Source organism: Merops nubicus, unplaced genomic scaffold (assembly GCF_000691845.1).
Source record: "Merops nubicus isolate BGI_N331 unplaced genomic scaffold, ASM69184v1 scaffold16625, whole genome shotgun sequence".
NCBI lineage: Eukaryota > Metazoa > Chordata > Aves > Coraciiformes > Meropidae > Merops > Merops nubicus.
The window spans coordinates 8,534-24,008 of NW_008611986.1; the positions used below are offsets into that span (position 1 = coordinate 8,534).

At 51.4% G+C, this 15,475-nt stretch overlaps 1 protein-coding gene across 1 annotated transcript in view; it reads right to left on the reverse strand.

Moving 5' to 3' along the window:
* Positions 1–5,510, reverse strand: part of RAMP1 (receptor (G protein-coupled) activity modifying protein 1) — a gene marked incomplete at both ends in the record, with an annotated part of 10,572 nt that extends 5,062 nt beyond the window's left edge. The window contains one exon of the mRNA XM_008941416.1: positions 5,372–5,510. Within this exon, the coding sequence (XP_008939664.1) occupies positions 5,372–5,510 (139 nt within the window). The remainder of the gene's footprint in view (positions 1–5,371) is intronic.
* Between the last annotated feature and the right edge of the window lie 9,965 nt (positions 5,511–15,475).

Below are 15,475 nucleotides of genomic sequence, written 5' to 3' on the forward strand. Positions count from 1 at the left end.
GGCGCTGCCATTCAGCCCCTGCCGGCGCCTGCGCGCGGGTGCACTTACACTAATGGATACACAACAGTCGAGGTTCACGGGATCACCAGCTCAGGTGATGGGATTCTTCCTATCCTCCCCAAATCCCTTGCTTCAGAAGGAAAAAAAACTAAAACAAAACACCACAAGGCTTTCCTTTTGCTTTGTAAATTAAAAGACGGAATTGGTTCCTTCCTCTGCAAGGTTGCAGGGTGAGCTTGGAAACCTGCTAAAGAGGTATCCAGAAGGGACCTGGCAACCTGAAGGTAAGCAAGTAAATAGCAAGATAATAGATCAATCTGTGTTCTATAAGGTAATGGATGAATAACCTGGGGACACATCACGAATGCACTGACAGCTGTGAGAGCATCCCTGGGGGGGAGGAGCAGGGCAGGGTCCCAGGCATGCCGGGAGCTGGCAGCATCGTCCCTCATTTCTGGACCTGGCTGCAGCTGTCAGACACACACTGGTGAGCTCCTTTCCTGCAGGATGCCTGCAGCGAGGGGAAAGCATTCTCCAGAGATACTGAGGCATTCCACAGGGCAGATATATTTGGGATGAAGGCGCCTGGCTTGGCTGGAGTGACACCCGCAGCTGCAGCACTGCTCAGCCCTCTGAGTGTTCCCTGTCCAGCTCAGTGTCGTCCAGTGCACCAAAACCACATACAAACCAGCACACAAAGCCACCTCCTGGCCGTGGCCCAACAACAAGCCAAAACCACACAGGAAAAATATCTACAGACATCATCAGGTCCTGCTGATGCATTCATGGTTGAGAAGCCAGCAGCCTGCCCACTCCAGCAGCCCCGGCTCTGCCAGCAGCACTCCATGTCCCCAAAATAGCTCCCTCAAGGGAGACCACAGCTAATCCCCTGGCTCAATCTATGCACTGATGAATCTGGAATCAAAATAGCCATGTTGATCTTCAGGATAATTAGTCACGCACAGCTCAGCTCCTGGTCAAAGAAGCTCAGACATAACCATGATTTAGACCACGTTGCTTGGACTAAATTGCTCTCAGGCCAGGGATCCATGGAGCAATGTCACGGAGGGGCTGGAGAGATCGGCAAGGTGGGCAGCTGATCCCGCAGGCACCAGCACCCACAGCTCCAGCATGAGCATCCGAGGCCATGCCCCATGGCTTGTCCTTTGGGGAGGAAGAAAGGGAAGGAAGCCAGATGATCCAAGAGAAAACCCTTCTCAGAGCAATCCTTCTCCCTTCCCAGGAGACAGCATTCATAGGCAACTTCTGGAATTGATTATTTTATTAAAAACCACCTGACATTTCACTCCTGAAGCTCACAGAAGTTTCCCTTGTACAGGATTTTGCATATCAAACCCCATCAGTTTTCCCCAGAGGAGCAGGGCTAAGAAAGCCAGCAGAGCTTGGCAGTGTTGGACAAACCCTCTCAGAGAGTTGGTACTTGGCCACATGGCCAAAGCCCAACCTCAACAAACACTCCTGGTCCCTGGGAGAGAGACCCCTCCATCACATCTGAATGGCAGCAGTACCAGTGATGCAAGAGCTCAGTGAATACCTCTGAGGCTAAGATGGGAGGCTAATCTACAGCCTATAAATGAGTCCAATAAACCACAATTACAAAATCTGCCGAGACAATTCAATTATCTAGATGTTCCCACCGTGTCATTATCAACTGAGCAGTAAATGATGGGCCTAGGGGGCATTTCCTTGCTAAACGCTGCATATGAGAAATCACAGCTCCAAACCCAGTGCTGCTGTTGGTATGGATCCTGTTAGAGGCAAAACCTTCTAACATTTCTCCTTCTCATTTCAGATAGGTCTCAAGGCTCAAAATTCCTCTGTTTGGGGTAAGATATGGAGAGGAAACAGGCTCTAGGCAGGTGTTTTATTTTGATGTCTTTGTCTCATGCCCATTGGGAGTCAAGTCCTTCTCCATAAAGCCATAAAGGTGACCAGCCTATGCTACCCTCTGCCCACTCCTGCTGGGACACCTCCTAACAGTACTTCTTCTCCTAAAAGTGGATGGTGAGTCACATCCACTGCTCCATGAACCTGGACCCTGCACACCTAGGGAGCAGCAGTGCCCAGCAAGGTGGCCACCCGAAACCCATACCCTTGCAGAGCAGCTTATTTACAGCAGCAGCTGAGCTCCTTCTACCTGTTTTTCCCAGCGTCCTGAAGGCAGGGGAGGAGCAGAGGAATGTCACCTCTTAAATAACCCCAAACCTTGTGCTCGCACGGTGCAAAGGGATTCACCCAATCACATTAAACACTGCAAGTTTAACAGCATTTCCTCCAAGCCCCTCAAGGATAACAAGTTTAGTGGAAGCTATTTAGAAGAAAAACAGGACATCAGAGATAAAGAACAAGCTCTTTAATACACCTCTGCTTCCTGTGCAACAGCTTCGCCGAAGGTCTGGAGGAGGAGATGGATTGCAACTCATCAAGCTTGCAGATAGCACCAAACCAGGACCAGAAGCAAAGTCCTGCTGCTGGGACAGCCTGTGCTGGGGACAGCTCTGCTGGGATGGCCCCAGGGGTGGGAGCTCATCCCCAGCACAGCCAGGAGACACCAAGGAGGTGATTATCCCTTTCTCCTGCTACTCACCACATCTGGACTGCATCTGCAAGCTGCCCCCAAAGGTGTTGACAGAGGGAGACAGGTTCCATGGAGACCCTCAAGGTGCCCAGGGGCTGAAGCAATAGCAGCCCTGGACATTTTTGAAGACTAGATGAGAACTCAGAACCAGAAAACCTCCCACGGTCTTTCTACTCTCTTTTCTTCCCCTCCATTTTGTCACCAATAAAGGGGAAGGAAACCCCAAGCTGTCCTTTCAAAAGCATGTATACATATGTCTGTTTACACACACACACATATATAGAGATCCTAATCTGGCACAGAAGAAAGGGGCACAAATCAGGAAATCAACCAAACTCTTAAAAAACTCTAATTTTTATGCAGAAGACTCATGGAATAACGCAACATCTGCTCAACATTTCCAGCTGCCCTCAGTCCCCTCCTTGTGTAACAAGAGCTCATTTTTGTCCACCGCTTTGTTTTCCCAGAGGAAGGCCGTGGCACAATAATGCTGTATGACGTGGAACCAGGCCAGAGTGGAGACCAGGTTTTTATTTTCTCTTTTTCAGGCCTTCACACCTGCACATGGACACCCCTGACTGGTCTTTGCAACTTTAATCAAACCCATCTCGCCAGGAGAATGATTTATGCCAGCATGGTGCTGAAAAGTTCAGTCCTCCTGATTGCAAACAGGAAAGAGCTAATCCAAAGAGAACAGTGTTCAGGTGGCTTGCTATAAAAAGAACCCCAAAAATGCTAAAAATGCCCAAAATAACCCCACAGGGCAGCACATTCCCCAAATGCAACGTCCCCGCTCTCCCTGCTGCTGCTGCATTAAGTAGGGTTCCCTTATCACCCTCGCTATCCCCCCAGGATGCTGCCGAGCGCTCCACCAGGAAAGCAGAGCACATCTCTGCCTCTCCCGACTCGTAAATCACCACTAATTCCCTGACACTGATTACAAACAGGAGGCATACCAGAAGACTGCCACGCCGTACTGTGCCAGCCTCTCCCTCCAGTTGCTAAGAACAATCAACAAGACAACTTCTGGAAGCTGCGGGCGAGCCAGCAGGTCTGGTGGAACGGCCTGGGATTTTCCAACAGACAGGGTCTGAGGGCATCTCAGTGGGTTGTGGAGTTTGCAAGTGGAGTTAGGGTGTTTTGGACCATCTGGGAAACCTGAGTGCTGAGGAGAAAAGCAAAGCCTCATGGGGAGTATGTCCATCAAGCAGTGAGTCACCAGAGGAGGTAATGGAGCTATGACGGGGATCCCAGTATATTGCCTTGTTAACACATTGACACCCAGCAGGCAGGAGACAGTGAGATGAGTGATCTCCTGTTGAAGCTCTGCCACTGGAGTGTGTGGTTTCCTCATGCATACTTAACTGTCCTGAGCAAGACCACCATCCTGATTTCCAAACACTGCTCCCTGAAAGCCGTTTAATCACAGAATGGATGAGCTTGCAGGGAACCTCTGGAGGTTCTTGTCCAGACATCCTGTTCAAGCAGGGCCACCTAGAGATGGTTGCTACTGATCATGACCAGACATCTTTTGAGGTATCTCCAGGAATGGGGACTCCACAACCTCCCCGGGTGACCTGTGTCGGTGCTTGGTCACCCTCACAGTGAAAAAGTGTTTCCTGAAGTTCAGAGGGAACCTCCCGTGCTTTAGTCTATGCCCATTGCCTCTGGTCCTCTCACTGGGTACCACTGAGAAGAGCATGATTCCATCTTCTTTGCACCTTCCCTTCAAATGTTTATATAACTTAATAAGTTCACCCTGAGCCTTCTCCTCTCCAGGCTAAAGAGCCCCAGATCTCGCATCCTTTCCTCGTAGAAGACATACTCCAATCCCTTCATCATGGTTTGCTGGACTCTCTCCAGCATGTCTGTGTTTCTTTCATACTGGGGAACCCAGAACTGGACCCAGCACTCCAGCAGTGGCCTCACCAGTGCTAAGTAGAGGGGAAGGATCACCTTCCTCGAATTGCTGGAAACCTCCTGCTGCAGCCCTGGACACCATTCACCTTCTTTCAGCAAGGGCACATTTCTGGCTTATGTTCAACAAGGTGCCCACCAGGACCCCCATGTCATTTTCTGCAGAGCTGTTTTCCAGACAGATGGTCCCCAGAACATCCTGGTGCCTGGGGTTGTTCCTTCCCAGGTACAGGACTTTGCACTTTCCCTTGTTCAACTTCATGAGGTTGCCATCAGCCCATTTCTCCAGCCTCCTGAGGTCCCTCTGGACAGCAGCATCACCCTCTATTGAGTCACCCACTCCTCCCAGTCTGGTATCATCTGTGAACTTGCTGAGGATACTCTGCCTCCACCCAGACCATGAACGGAGAGGTTAAGCAGGACTGGAACCAGCCCTGACCTCTGGGGTACACTGTTAGTTGCTGGCCTCCAACTAGTCTTTGTCCAGTGATCACCACCCTCTGAGCCTGGCCATTCATCCCGTTTCCAACCCACCTCACTGTCTGGTCATCCAGCCCACACTTCATCAGCTTGTCTGTGAGGAACTTATGGGAGATGGTGTCAAAAGCCTCGCTGAAGTCCAGGTAGACAATATCCACTGCTGCCCCCTCCAGAACTCCCTTTGTGTCCCCTTCACAAGTGACTTGGATGGGGAAGCCCCTTCAGCTGGGCCCGGCAGGGCTGGAGGAGGGCAGCAGCAGCAGCAAAGCAGGGTGGGACGGCCCATTTGTTTCCCCAGGCAGTGATCTAAGGCCCAGCGCTGACCTCCCAGAGGGGTTCAGGCGGCGCTGGGCCGAGCAGAGGGGCCTCACTTACCCCACGGTCTCGTCCCAGTCGCACCAGAGCCGCGGCCCGATGCCCTCCATGCTGAGCTGGAACTGCTTCAGGCAGTAGTGCCGGATCATCCAGCCGTAGTCCGCCTCCTGGCACGCGGTTGCCACGATGAAGTGATGGGCTGGAAGATGAGGGGTGGGTGGGGTTAGGCTCTGCCACGGCGAGGTGTGACCCAACAACAGCCCCTTTCACCTCTCACCACGTAGCTCCCCCCAGCTTTTCAGGGCATAAGCCAAAGCAAAGCTGGACATCGAAGCAACCCCACTGCCAACCAGCTTCTTCAAAACCTCCTTCTCGGGGTTTTGTTTCCCTCTTTGCATCCCTCTGGCCCTGCAGCACTGCTCTCTGTTACCCTCCCGAGTGCCTGACGTTAGATAAATCAATTATTTAAAATACAGTGGGTAAGTCATAAATAAGTAAGGACATAGATTTATTCTCTGCTGATCACAGTGCATATGTCTTTGGGCTTTAAATTCTCAGTTTTTCTGTTTTCAAAAAGAGTGACTCTTTGGGTTGGAAGATACTTTTAAGGTCATCAAATCCAACTGTTAACCCAGCACTGCCAGGTCACCGCTAAGCTGTGTCCTTCAGCATGACATCTACACAGCTTTTCAATCCCTCCAGGGATGGGGACTCCACCACTGCCCTGGGCAGCCTGGGCCAGGCCTGGACAAAACTCTCAGGGAAGAAATTGCTCCAAATATCAAACTAAACCTCCAATGGTGCAGCTAGAGGCCATTTCCTCTTATCCCATCACTTGTTCCTTGTGAGAAGAGAACAACCCTCACCTCCCTACAACCTCTTCTCACAGAGTTGTAGAGAGTGAGAAGATCTCCCCTGAGCCTCCTTTTCCTCAGGCTAAAAAGCCCCAGGTCCCTCAGGCTCTGCTGAGGGAGATCCAGCTTTGTTCCCCTTCTCTGGACACACTCCAGCCCCTCAATGTCCTTCTTGGAGTGAGGGGCTCAAAACTGATTTCTGGATTTGAGGTGCAGCCTCCCCAGTGCTGAGTAGAGGGGGACCATCCCTGCCCTAGTCCTGCTGGGCACAGCAGTGCTGATCCAAGCCAGGCTGCTTGGAAACAAGTCTCTCAGAGCGCAGGGACAAGAGTGGTGAAATTCATCTCCGGCTGCATGGTGCTGAGTTAATTCACCTCTGGGTATGTGTCCCTGCTTCACGGTGCCTTCTGCTTTGGTTCCAGAGAAGGAAGGAGCTGCTGCTTACTTCCCTGTGAATTTGTGCACGATTTGTGCAGCATTGCTGGTGACTGGAAAGGGAAAAGGGCAGTGATGTTGCAAAAGGAAGAGGGCTCAAAGGGAAAAAGACCTTTGGAGGAACAATTTATTGAGCCTGGCTATAAATAATGCCTTGCCCTTGCTCCCAACGTGCCAGTGAGTGCCTTTGCAGTTCCTGGAGCACACTGCAGGCAGGCATTCCATACCAACTCTATTTTTTGCTATGTGTGAATAACTCTGTGCTGAAGAGTGGGGCTTTATTTTAACAAAACAGAATGAAACTGCTTATTTACCAGTCTACATATGAAAATCATGGGACATCACCAGTGGCTCCTGCCTGGGCATGCCCTCCTTGAGTGGCCCCTCTGCAGCCCCCAAACCCTTGGAGTGCTTAGGTACCAGCATCCAGCTGGATGTACCCAACCAGCAACAGGTGGGCACCTGGGACCCACTGGGGGATCTGGGTGGCAAGGGGTCCTCAGACACTTGGGTGAGGTTTCCAGATGTCTGCAGGGCTCCCACGCTGCCTCCCACCACAGCAGCCGCTTTGGTCTGGCTGAAGATAACACAACATAAGTTATCAAGCCAAGGGAAGGGAGTTAAGGAGCATTGAACACTCACTGTTGAAGTATTAAAACTGAATTTATTGTAATCTAAAGCTCTGCCCAGCTGATACCAGCCAGAGGCTCACCTCACAGCACCTGCACAACATGACCTCAGTCAGACACAAACCCTGCTCTGAAATAGGAAGGTTTGGGATGCTGAAGCAAGGAGGAGGAAGAGGAGGAGGAGGGAAGAATAATTTTCCATGAGAGCTGGACTGCAAATCTCAGTCCAGGCAGGCTCAGGGATGACTGGCAGCTTGGAGACTTCTCCCCTTCACATCCCTTCAAGTCTGAATGACTCAAGTGAACGTGGCTGAGCGAGCACTAGCATCCAAAGGAGGTTCAGGTGTCACCCTGACGGGTCACCCCTTGGACTGTGAAGGACAAGTGCTCTGCAGACATTACACCCATCACACGTCCAGACAAACAGCTTGTAGAGAAATCACTTCTGGTGAATGGAGTGCAGAGCAGGAGTGAGCTGTATAAGGGGAGAAAGGAGAGCAGAGGAGGCAAACAGGTGAAAAAGCAGCCCGATGAGCAGCCAAGGTGACTGAGGAGCAAAGAAGGCAATGGAGCCAGGCAGAAATGAGTGAGACACACAAAGAGCACAGAGAAAGTGAGGAAGACCAACCACTTTAAGAAACTCCATTGCGATTTGACAGCAGAAGAGGAGAAAGTAACCCAGCATGGCCAGGCTGCCCTTCGCCTGGCTTCACTCCTCCCTGCCCCCAATTAGCATGGATGAGCCTAGAGACAAGTCAGCACTTGCACATCCAAAACAACTCCTTAGAGATGCCAAAACATTTCCTGATGATCACAAAGCTGCTGCTGCAGAACAGACCTAGAGAAAAATACCTTAGCAGGAGCTTCACCTTGGGTGGGGAGAGAAGTAGCACTAAGTAACCACGAGGATAAAGACACTGAGAACCACAAACTGGCTGCAATACCTGCTTGAATAGCTGCAAGCAACGTACCTCTGGCAGTCAGCATGCAAATGAGCCCTGCTACTGAGAGAAAAATTTAAAAGCAACCCAAACCAAGTGAAAACAAAAACCCAAGGAGACAGGCACTTGACAATCAAAGCAGCTTAAAAGATGCTGCTGGGTTGGATGTGGCCATCAGCTGAGTCCATGTGTGGGCAGTGGGGAGAGCACCAGCACATGGGCTTCGTCGTGCCAGAGAGCATGGCTTTGGTCCTGCCTCTTGTCTCAGCTCTGAAAGCCCATAACAGGCACATCACCACCTTTCTTCCCAACTGGTAGCTCTTTGCAGTGTTCCCCAGGATCTCTTCCTCCCCATGGGGACTTGCCTTCTGCAGTGGGGATCACTGCAGATGGTGACAGCTAAGCCTTGGCTTGGTAACCCCAAGAAGCAGTGCAGGGACTGTGCTCCTGGAAGAATCTCTCCCACCGCATCTCCCATACTTGCACATGGGGTTTGTCTGCAAATCCTTTTCCCCAGGGGACTGGGGAAAACAGACCCATCAGCCATTGCTGGAGACATTTCACAAGGACATTTGATTTTTAACATCATGAAGGGCTCTTTTGTTTTCTATGTCAGAGGCAAAGAGCATCCAAGAGGATCAAGGCTCAACAGAGCCCGTTTTGTAAATTCTGCGAGGACAGAGCTGGGTACAGTGAGGCCAAAAAGCTCTTTTGTTTTCAGCTGGCCATGGAGAATTTGCTTTAGCTTTAAAGGCACATTTTAAGGTCAAAGCAAGAAGAATCTCCTGTCACATTTCCACCATTTGGTGTGGTGTCCATCTCAGCACGAGGACCTGTGTGACTGTAGATAAGCATCCTTCCCTGCCAAGAGGAACACTGTTTGCCTGTCAAAAGCCATTAACTTTAAGGATCCTTAACTTGCCTTCTCGCAGGGAAGATCTGGAGGAACCGATTGGTGGGAAGGTTTTTTTCAGGCATCCCAGATCCTCCACTGTCCTGGGATTGATGCCCTGGTGAGTCTCAGCAAACATCTACCAGGTTTACTACTGAAGGTTAGATGAAAAAAACCCCAAGTCACTCATGTATTTCAGCAGTAAAAAAGCATTGGTCCTGAACTGTCACCAAAAATTTAGGAAAATTACTGAACTTCCTTCCATTGCACTTCTTACAGATGAAGTGTGGGTCAGGAGCTCTGGGCTCACAGTTCCAGAAAACAGCTTGTGGACACTACCTGTCCCTTCTCCTTCTGCCACTGTTGCAGAGCATGCACACTTGCCACAGTGACAGTTTACCAGGAAAAGGCCCTGAGCTTTCTCTGCAAGAAAAGTTCTGCTTTTCACATCACCATCCCTTCTGCATAATTCTTTAGCCTCTGTCTATCTTTTCCTCAGTTTTCTGGGACTTCTTGGGCTCATCTTGCTGAGACATGCAGCCAAACCCAGCTGGAGACAGAGGCAGGGAGCCCCGTGGAGCCTGAGAGCAGATAAGCGTTTCAGGCTGGCATGGCACAGGAGGCCAAAGCAGTGCCAGCACTGACAGACCTGGTTCCCAGGCACCATGATGGAGGCTGTTGGCAATTTTTGCAAGCCTCATGGCTCTGGTCATCTACTGTTTGACCTCTGGATGCTGCTCACGATGCTTACGTGCTAGCAATATACGGAGAGTTTGGGGCAGTGAATTTCATGTAAGGCAGTTCAGTTTGGGGGTGATCCCACCAAGATGGACTCATACACCATGTCCTTCTGATCTTGCTGGTTTTCCCCAGATGCAGCCAGGACAGCTCCAAGCTGCTGGCCATGTGGGTCCTGCAGATGAAGGCTCCTCACCCAGTGCCTGGGCTGGTTTGCAGCCTCATGGGCCTTGATGGAGGCTCCTATATAGGATGGGAACTGGAGACACTAATTTTCAAAGCCTTTCAGTGGCACCTACTGGGTGCTATTGGAGGGGCTGCCAGACCCACCCAGCACAGCAGTAGCTCACTGCTGTTCAGGAAATGGGGGAGCTTGACTCCCCCGAAACCATGACACACCTTGGTGAGCACCATCAATGAAGGATGAGACTTTGACTACATGTGCAGAGTAGTCACTAGACCATCCTGTCTACAGCTGGACCAGCGGGGTTTTCTTGGTAGCAACCATTCAGGCCTTCATAGCACAAAGAATAAAATAGCTTGTTACTCACCTAAAAGCTTAGAGGTCTCATTAAACCCCAAAAGACCACAGACAGTTGCGGAGTGACACGCACACCAGGGCTGGTGATGTGAGGCTGGTGAACAAGCCACCTGTAGCCAAATTGTGCACCAGAAGTGCTCTGAGCTCAAAGAACAAACATCCCAATACCTTCTCCTGGGCTTATCCCAAATGCTGTGACCTCTCCTATGAAATTATTAGCTTCAACACCAGGCCCTGCTCTTCCCACGTCTCCATCCAGTGGGTTGAAACCTACCCCTGTAGGTGCAAACCTGTGAGATTAAACCAGTAAAACCCAGACAGATGGGCATGCCACATGCTGCCTAGCTGGGGACTCATCAGCTGGGAATGATGCTGGGAATAAGACAGTTGCTTGTGGCTAACCCTCAGACCTGATTTTGTCCCACTCTTTCGTGGCCAGCATCCCTGGTCACCTCAGACTCAAAGCTGTCCCTGCTGGGCCACTCACCCAGGTGACAAAAACCTCCAGCAAGGACCACAGTCCCATGTCCCTGCTGGAGGTACCACATGGCTCTGGGAAAGTGGTTTTTGAGCAGGGGGTTTTGCAGACACAGCCCTGGAAAGCTTTGAAAGCTGCTCTGTACATGGGGAGCACACATTCATCAGCCTCAGGCTGCCTTATTTTGCTTTTCAACTCTTTGTGTTGGAACCCATATCTAAAAACAGAACAACTGAGCAGATTCTCACCAAGTGCATTTCTCAGTGTCTTTGTTTTCACAGAGTTACAGAATCACTATGGTTGGAAAGGACCTTTAAGATCATCAAGTCCAACCACTATCTATTAGGCCACTTCTACACCATATCCCTGAGCACCCTATCTAGACAGCTTTTAAATACATCCAGGGATGGTGATTTAAACATTGCCCTGGGAAGCCTGGTCCAGTGTCTGATTGCCCTTTCAGTGTAGAAGTTTTTCCTAATGTCCAATATAAACCTTCCCCTGGTGTAGCTTAATACCATTTCTTCTTGTCCTGTCAGTTGTGGCTTGTAAGAAGAGTCCACCACCCACCTCCCTGCAACCTCCTAAACATTTTCTTTCAGCAGAACCTCCACTTCTGCTGCAAATTAGTGACTCAGCATAACTAAGCTTCATTTTTCATCTTAAACCTGGGGAGCATCTAGTACCCCCAAAGGAGTTTGGCACCCTTGGGAGCATCCTTGGGTCACGTCAGAGTGAGTCCCCTCCCAGCATCCCAGTGACCTACTTGGATTGAAGCACAAAATCAAGGGAAGGATCAGACCCAGGCCAAAACTTCTCATCCAAAACACTTGTAGGAGGGCAAGGAGGGGACATGGGGGCAGGAGGCAGAAGATGAACGAGAAAAACCATCCCAATTTGAGGCCAAAATACGGAAAACTTTAGTGGGGATGGTTTCTTTGTTGACTCGTAGCCAACAAACCAGCCCCCCTGGAAGCAGCAGATGGTTTTGTGGGGGACGGAGCACGTGCTCACGGAACTAAAAGTAAACCCACTGCTCCCAGCACCACTCACACACAAGGGTCTGGCCTGGCCCCCGCAAACTGCCGATGTGGGAACTGACAGCACTGCTGCAAACCCACCCAGGGACCTCCTTGACCACCTGCCTGTACCTATCCACACCTTCTGCCAAGCCTGGTTCTGTGCTTCCCAGAGAAAGCCGGACTTGGCACGGGGGCACTCCCAGCCTGACACTTTGTACAGAGCCTTTGGCCCCCCGCGGTGGGATTAGAAAGTCAGGTGCTTTCTCCAAAAAGCAGGCTGAGTCCCAACAGAGGTATAAGCCCAGTGATGAGGACCAACCTCCTCTGCAGCTCACCCATCTGAGAAGCACCCTCCACACCAGGCTGTGAAGACCTCCAGAGGGTACAGCTCGAGATACAGCTTAAAAACTATAAGAGGTTGGCTGCCTCAGTACAGTTTATTTCCCTCTCAGAAAGGAGGGAGCCATCTGCCTACACCTCTGTTTGCTGACAGCCTGGGATGTGCCCCAGAGTCAAATGAAGCCCCTGAGCCCTGGCAGGGGTATTTCTGTCCTGGTTTTGCATGGGGAATTATTTTTGAAGCTTCTCCTCCCTGCCTGGCTGGGTCAGGCTGAGGGCACTGGCACCTGCCGTGAAGTGCCAGGATCCAGCAGAGGCTCCCGGGGCTGTCGGGGCCAGAGACCTGTCCTCTTTCATGGAGCCTGCCTCAGCCCCACCACCACCACAGGATCTTCCCCATCACTATTCCTACACCCAGCCCCACCCCTTTCCATGAAGCCCACCTTCTCCTCAGGCAGCTCCTCTGGTCCGCTCCTCCAGCATCTTTCTCTTTTGCTGCAGGAGAAGATCTGTGGAGGCTTTCAGCATCTCTTTCATGGTGATTTCCAAGCCCAGGTTAGAGGAGAGTTGCATTATAGCTCAGGACACCTTTTCCTCCTGAGCCCAGCAATGTGGTGGGAGAAGATCATGGGGCATGAGCCTCTCTGTGCTGCTCTCCTCAGGCACAGCCCCCCTGTCCATGGCACACTCCAGCCCTGAGTACCAGCTTTTAATTCAAGGCACCTCCCTTTCCTCAACTGCAGGTGAGGATCATCACCTTGGTCTCTTCTGTGAAGCACATGGAGATGCAGAAAAGCCGTTAACTGTTTTAAGTCTGAAAAGGGGCCCACAACCTCATGAGCCCTGCAGCTGCCAGAGCTGCCCTGCTACCATGTCCAAAAAAATAAACTGGCCAAGGAACATGGATGGTACCTAGCACTTCAAGCATCTCAAAAGCTTCATTTATTAATGTACAATTGGATGAGCTGCTGCTGCTTTGGCCACAGCAAAGCACCAGACCAGACCCCCACATCCATCTTAGAGACCTTTATAATGTGTGGAGCTGTTCGAGGTCCTTGCAGAGATGCTCCCCTGCCTGCTGCATGCTTGTTCACCTGGTGTGTTGTGACATTGTCCCTTAAGCCACAGGATTTTCCTTCCCAGCTAGCCACTCAGGACGCAAATTAAGAGGGAATTCAGGGGATTCAGGGAGTTTCACCTGCTGAAAGGGAGCGAGGATTTTTCTACACGCCGCTGAGTCACTGCGCAGGGAGGATTTTGGAGGCAGAGCAGATGCTGGGGGGCTGAGGCAGGGGGAACATCTGCCTGTCTCCCAGCACCCGGCATGCTGATCCCATGGTGTCTTGGACATGATGCTGCCACTCCTTTTGGATAAGAGCAGGAGCATCCCCATCCCCCTTCCCTGCCTCCCCTCCACCCTAGGGGGCTGCAGATGGAGCAGCAGAAGGAAATTATCTAACTGCTACTTGAACAGAGACGTCTGCAAGCACGGCACAGATGTGCTTACAAAGCATGGCTGGAGCTCCCCAACAAGGTCTGCAGATGGAAGGCTCACTCCACATTTTACCTATCCAACAGCTTCACTGCCACGAAGCCACAAAAGCTTTCAAAGGATTAGGGAAACTTGGATCAGAGAGAAATCGCTCAGGCTAGGGGGGAAAAAATGTCTTGCAGCAGGGAAAAAGCATTAAATGAGAGGAGCCAGGGCTAGGAAAGGTCAATTTTAGGAAATCAGACACTCCCCTGAAAAACATGTGCATGTGTTTGTGGCTTTGCTCTGGTGCCCTGTGGTGGGGGTGCAGGTGCTGGAGGCCCAGGGCAGAGCACTGTCACCGGCCTGCCCTGGGCTGCCCAGGTCTGTGCTGCAGATCCCTGCATTCCGGCATGCTCACCAGCTTCAACCCTGAGCAAGGACTTGCTGGCCAGTTCCACCAAATCCCAGCAAAATGGGACCTCTGTGCCAAATACACACCTTGGCAGGAGATGCCGTGGCATGAGCAGAGGCCACAGTCAGTGTAAAACCTCGCTGGCTTGGGAGACAGCGGGACCTGAACGTGGAGTCAGTAGGGCAGGTCAGTCCCTGCTCAGCCCGGCTGGGGACCGTCCCCTGTTAGGGACCTGGCCACGTGGAAAGCTCAGGTGTCAGATGCCCTTCAGAGAGACCAAAGGCTTCCACAACTTCAGGAATGAAGTACAACGTGTGGTGTAGGTCTGAAGAGCGTGCTGGGGTCCTGTCAGCACTGTCCCGCAAGTGCTTCCCAAGGAGCATCCCCAGAAATCCCATTTCAGGGGGCTGTGGCCTGGGTGAGAGTGGCAGCAGAGCCAGCACGAGGGCTGCATGGTGCAAAAGCCAGGCTGGAGGCAGTGTGATGGTGCTCCAGAAACGCTTTCTGGGGATAAACATCACCAGGCATGACAAATTATTTACAGTAATAGGCAGTAACAGGAGAAGGTCAGATGGAAACAAGTGGATCACGAACAAGCACCGGCTCCAGCTCAGCTGCCCACCAGCACCTAGACACAGCTCTTGGCACAAACGCCAGCCCCGTACTGGCATGCTGCACTTCACAGTCCCCTCCTCAGCACCACCTCTACGCCTGGGATGATCATGGAACAGATCTTCCTGGAAGCTCTCCTCAGGAATGTGGAGGATAGAGAGGTGACTCAAGACAGCTCACATGGCTTCACCAAGGGCAAGTCTTTCCTGATCAACCTGGTGGCCTTCTGTAATGGAGTGACTACGGCAGTGGACAAGGGAAGAGCTATGGATGCCATCTAACTGGACTTCTGTAAGGCTTTTGACTCAATCCCCATAACAACCTTCTCTCTAAACAGGAGATATATGGATTTGATAGGTGGACAGCTCAGTGGATAAGGAATTGATTGTATAGTTGCATCCAGATGGTAGTGGTCAATGGCTTGATGTCCAGATGGAGACTGGTGACAAGTGGTGTCCCTGAAGGGTCTGTACATAGACCAGTGGTGTTTAATACCTTCATCAATGACATTGGCAGTGGGATCAAGTGCACCCACAGCAAGTCTGCAGATGACACCAAAGCTGAGTGGTGTGGCTGACACTCCTGAGGGACAGGATTCATCCAGAGGGACCTAGACATGTTTGAGAAGTGGGCCCGTGTGAACCTCGTGGGATTCAACAAGGCCAAGTGCAAGGTCCTGCACCTGGGTTGGGGCAACCCCCAGTATCAATACAGGCTGAGGAATGATGGGATTCCCCTGTGGAGAAGGACTGGTAGGTGAAAAGCTGGATGTGACCTGGCAATGTGTGCTTGCAGCC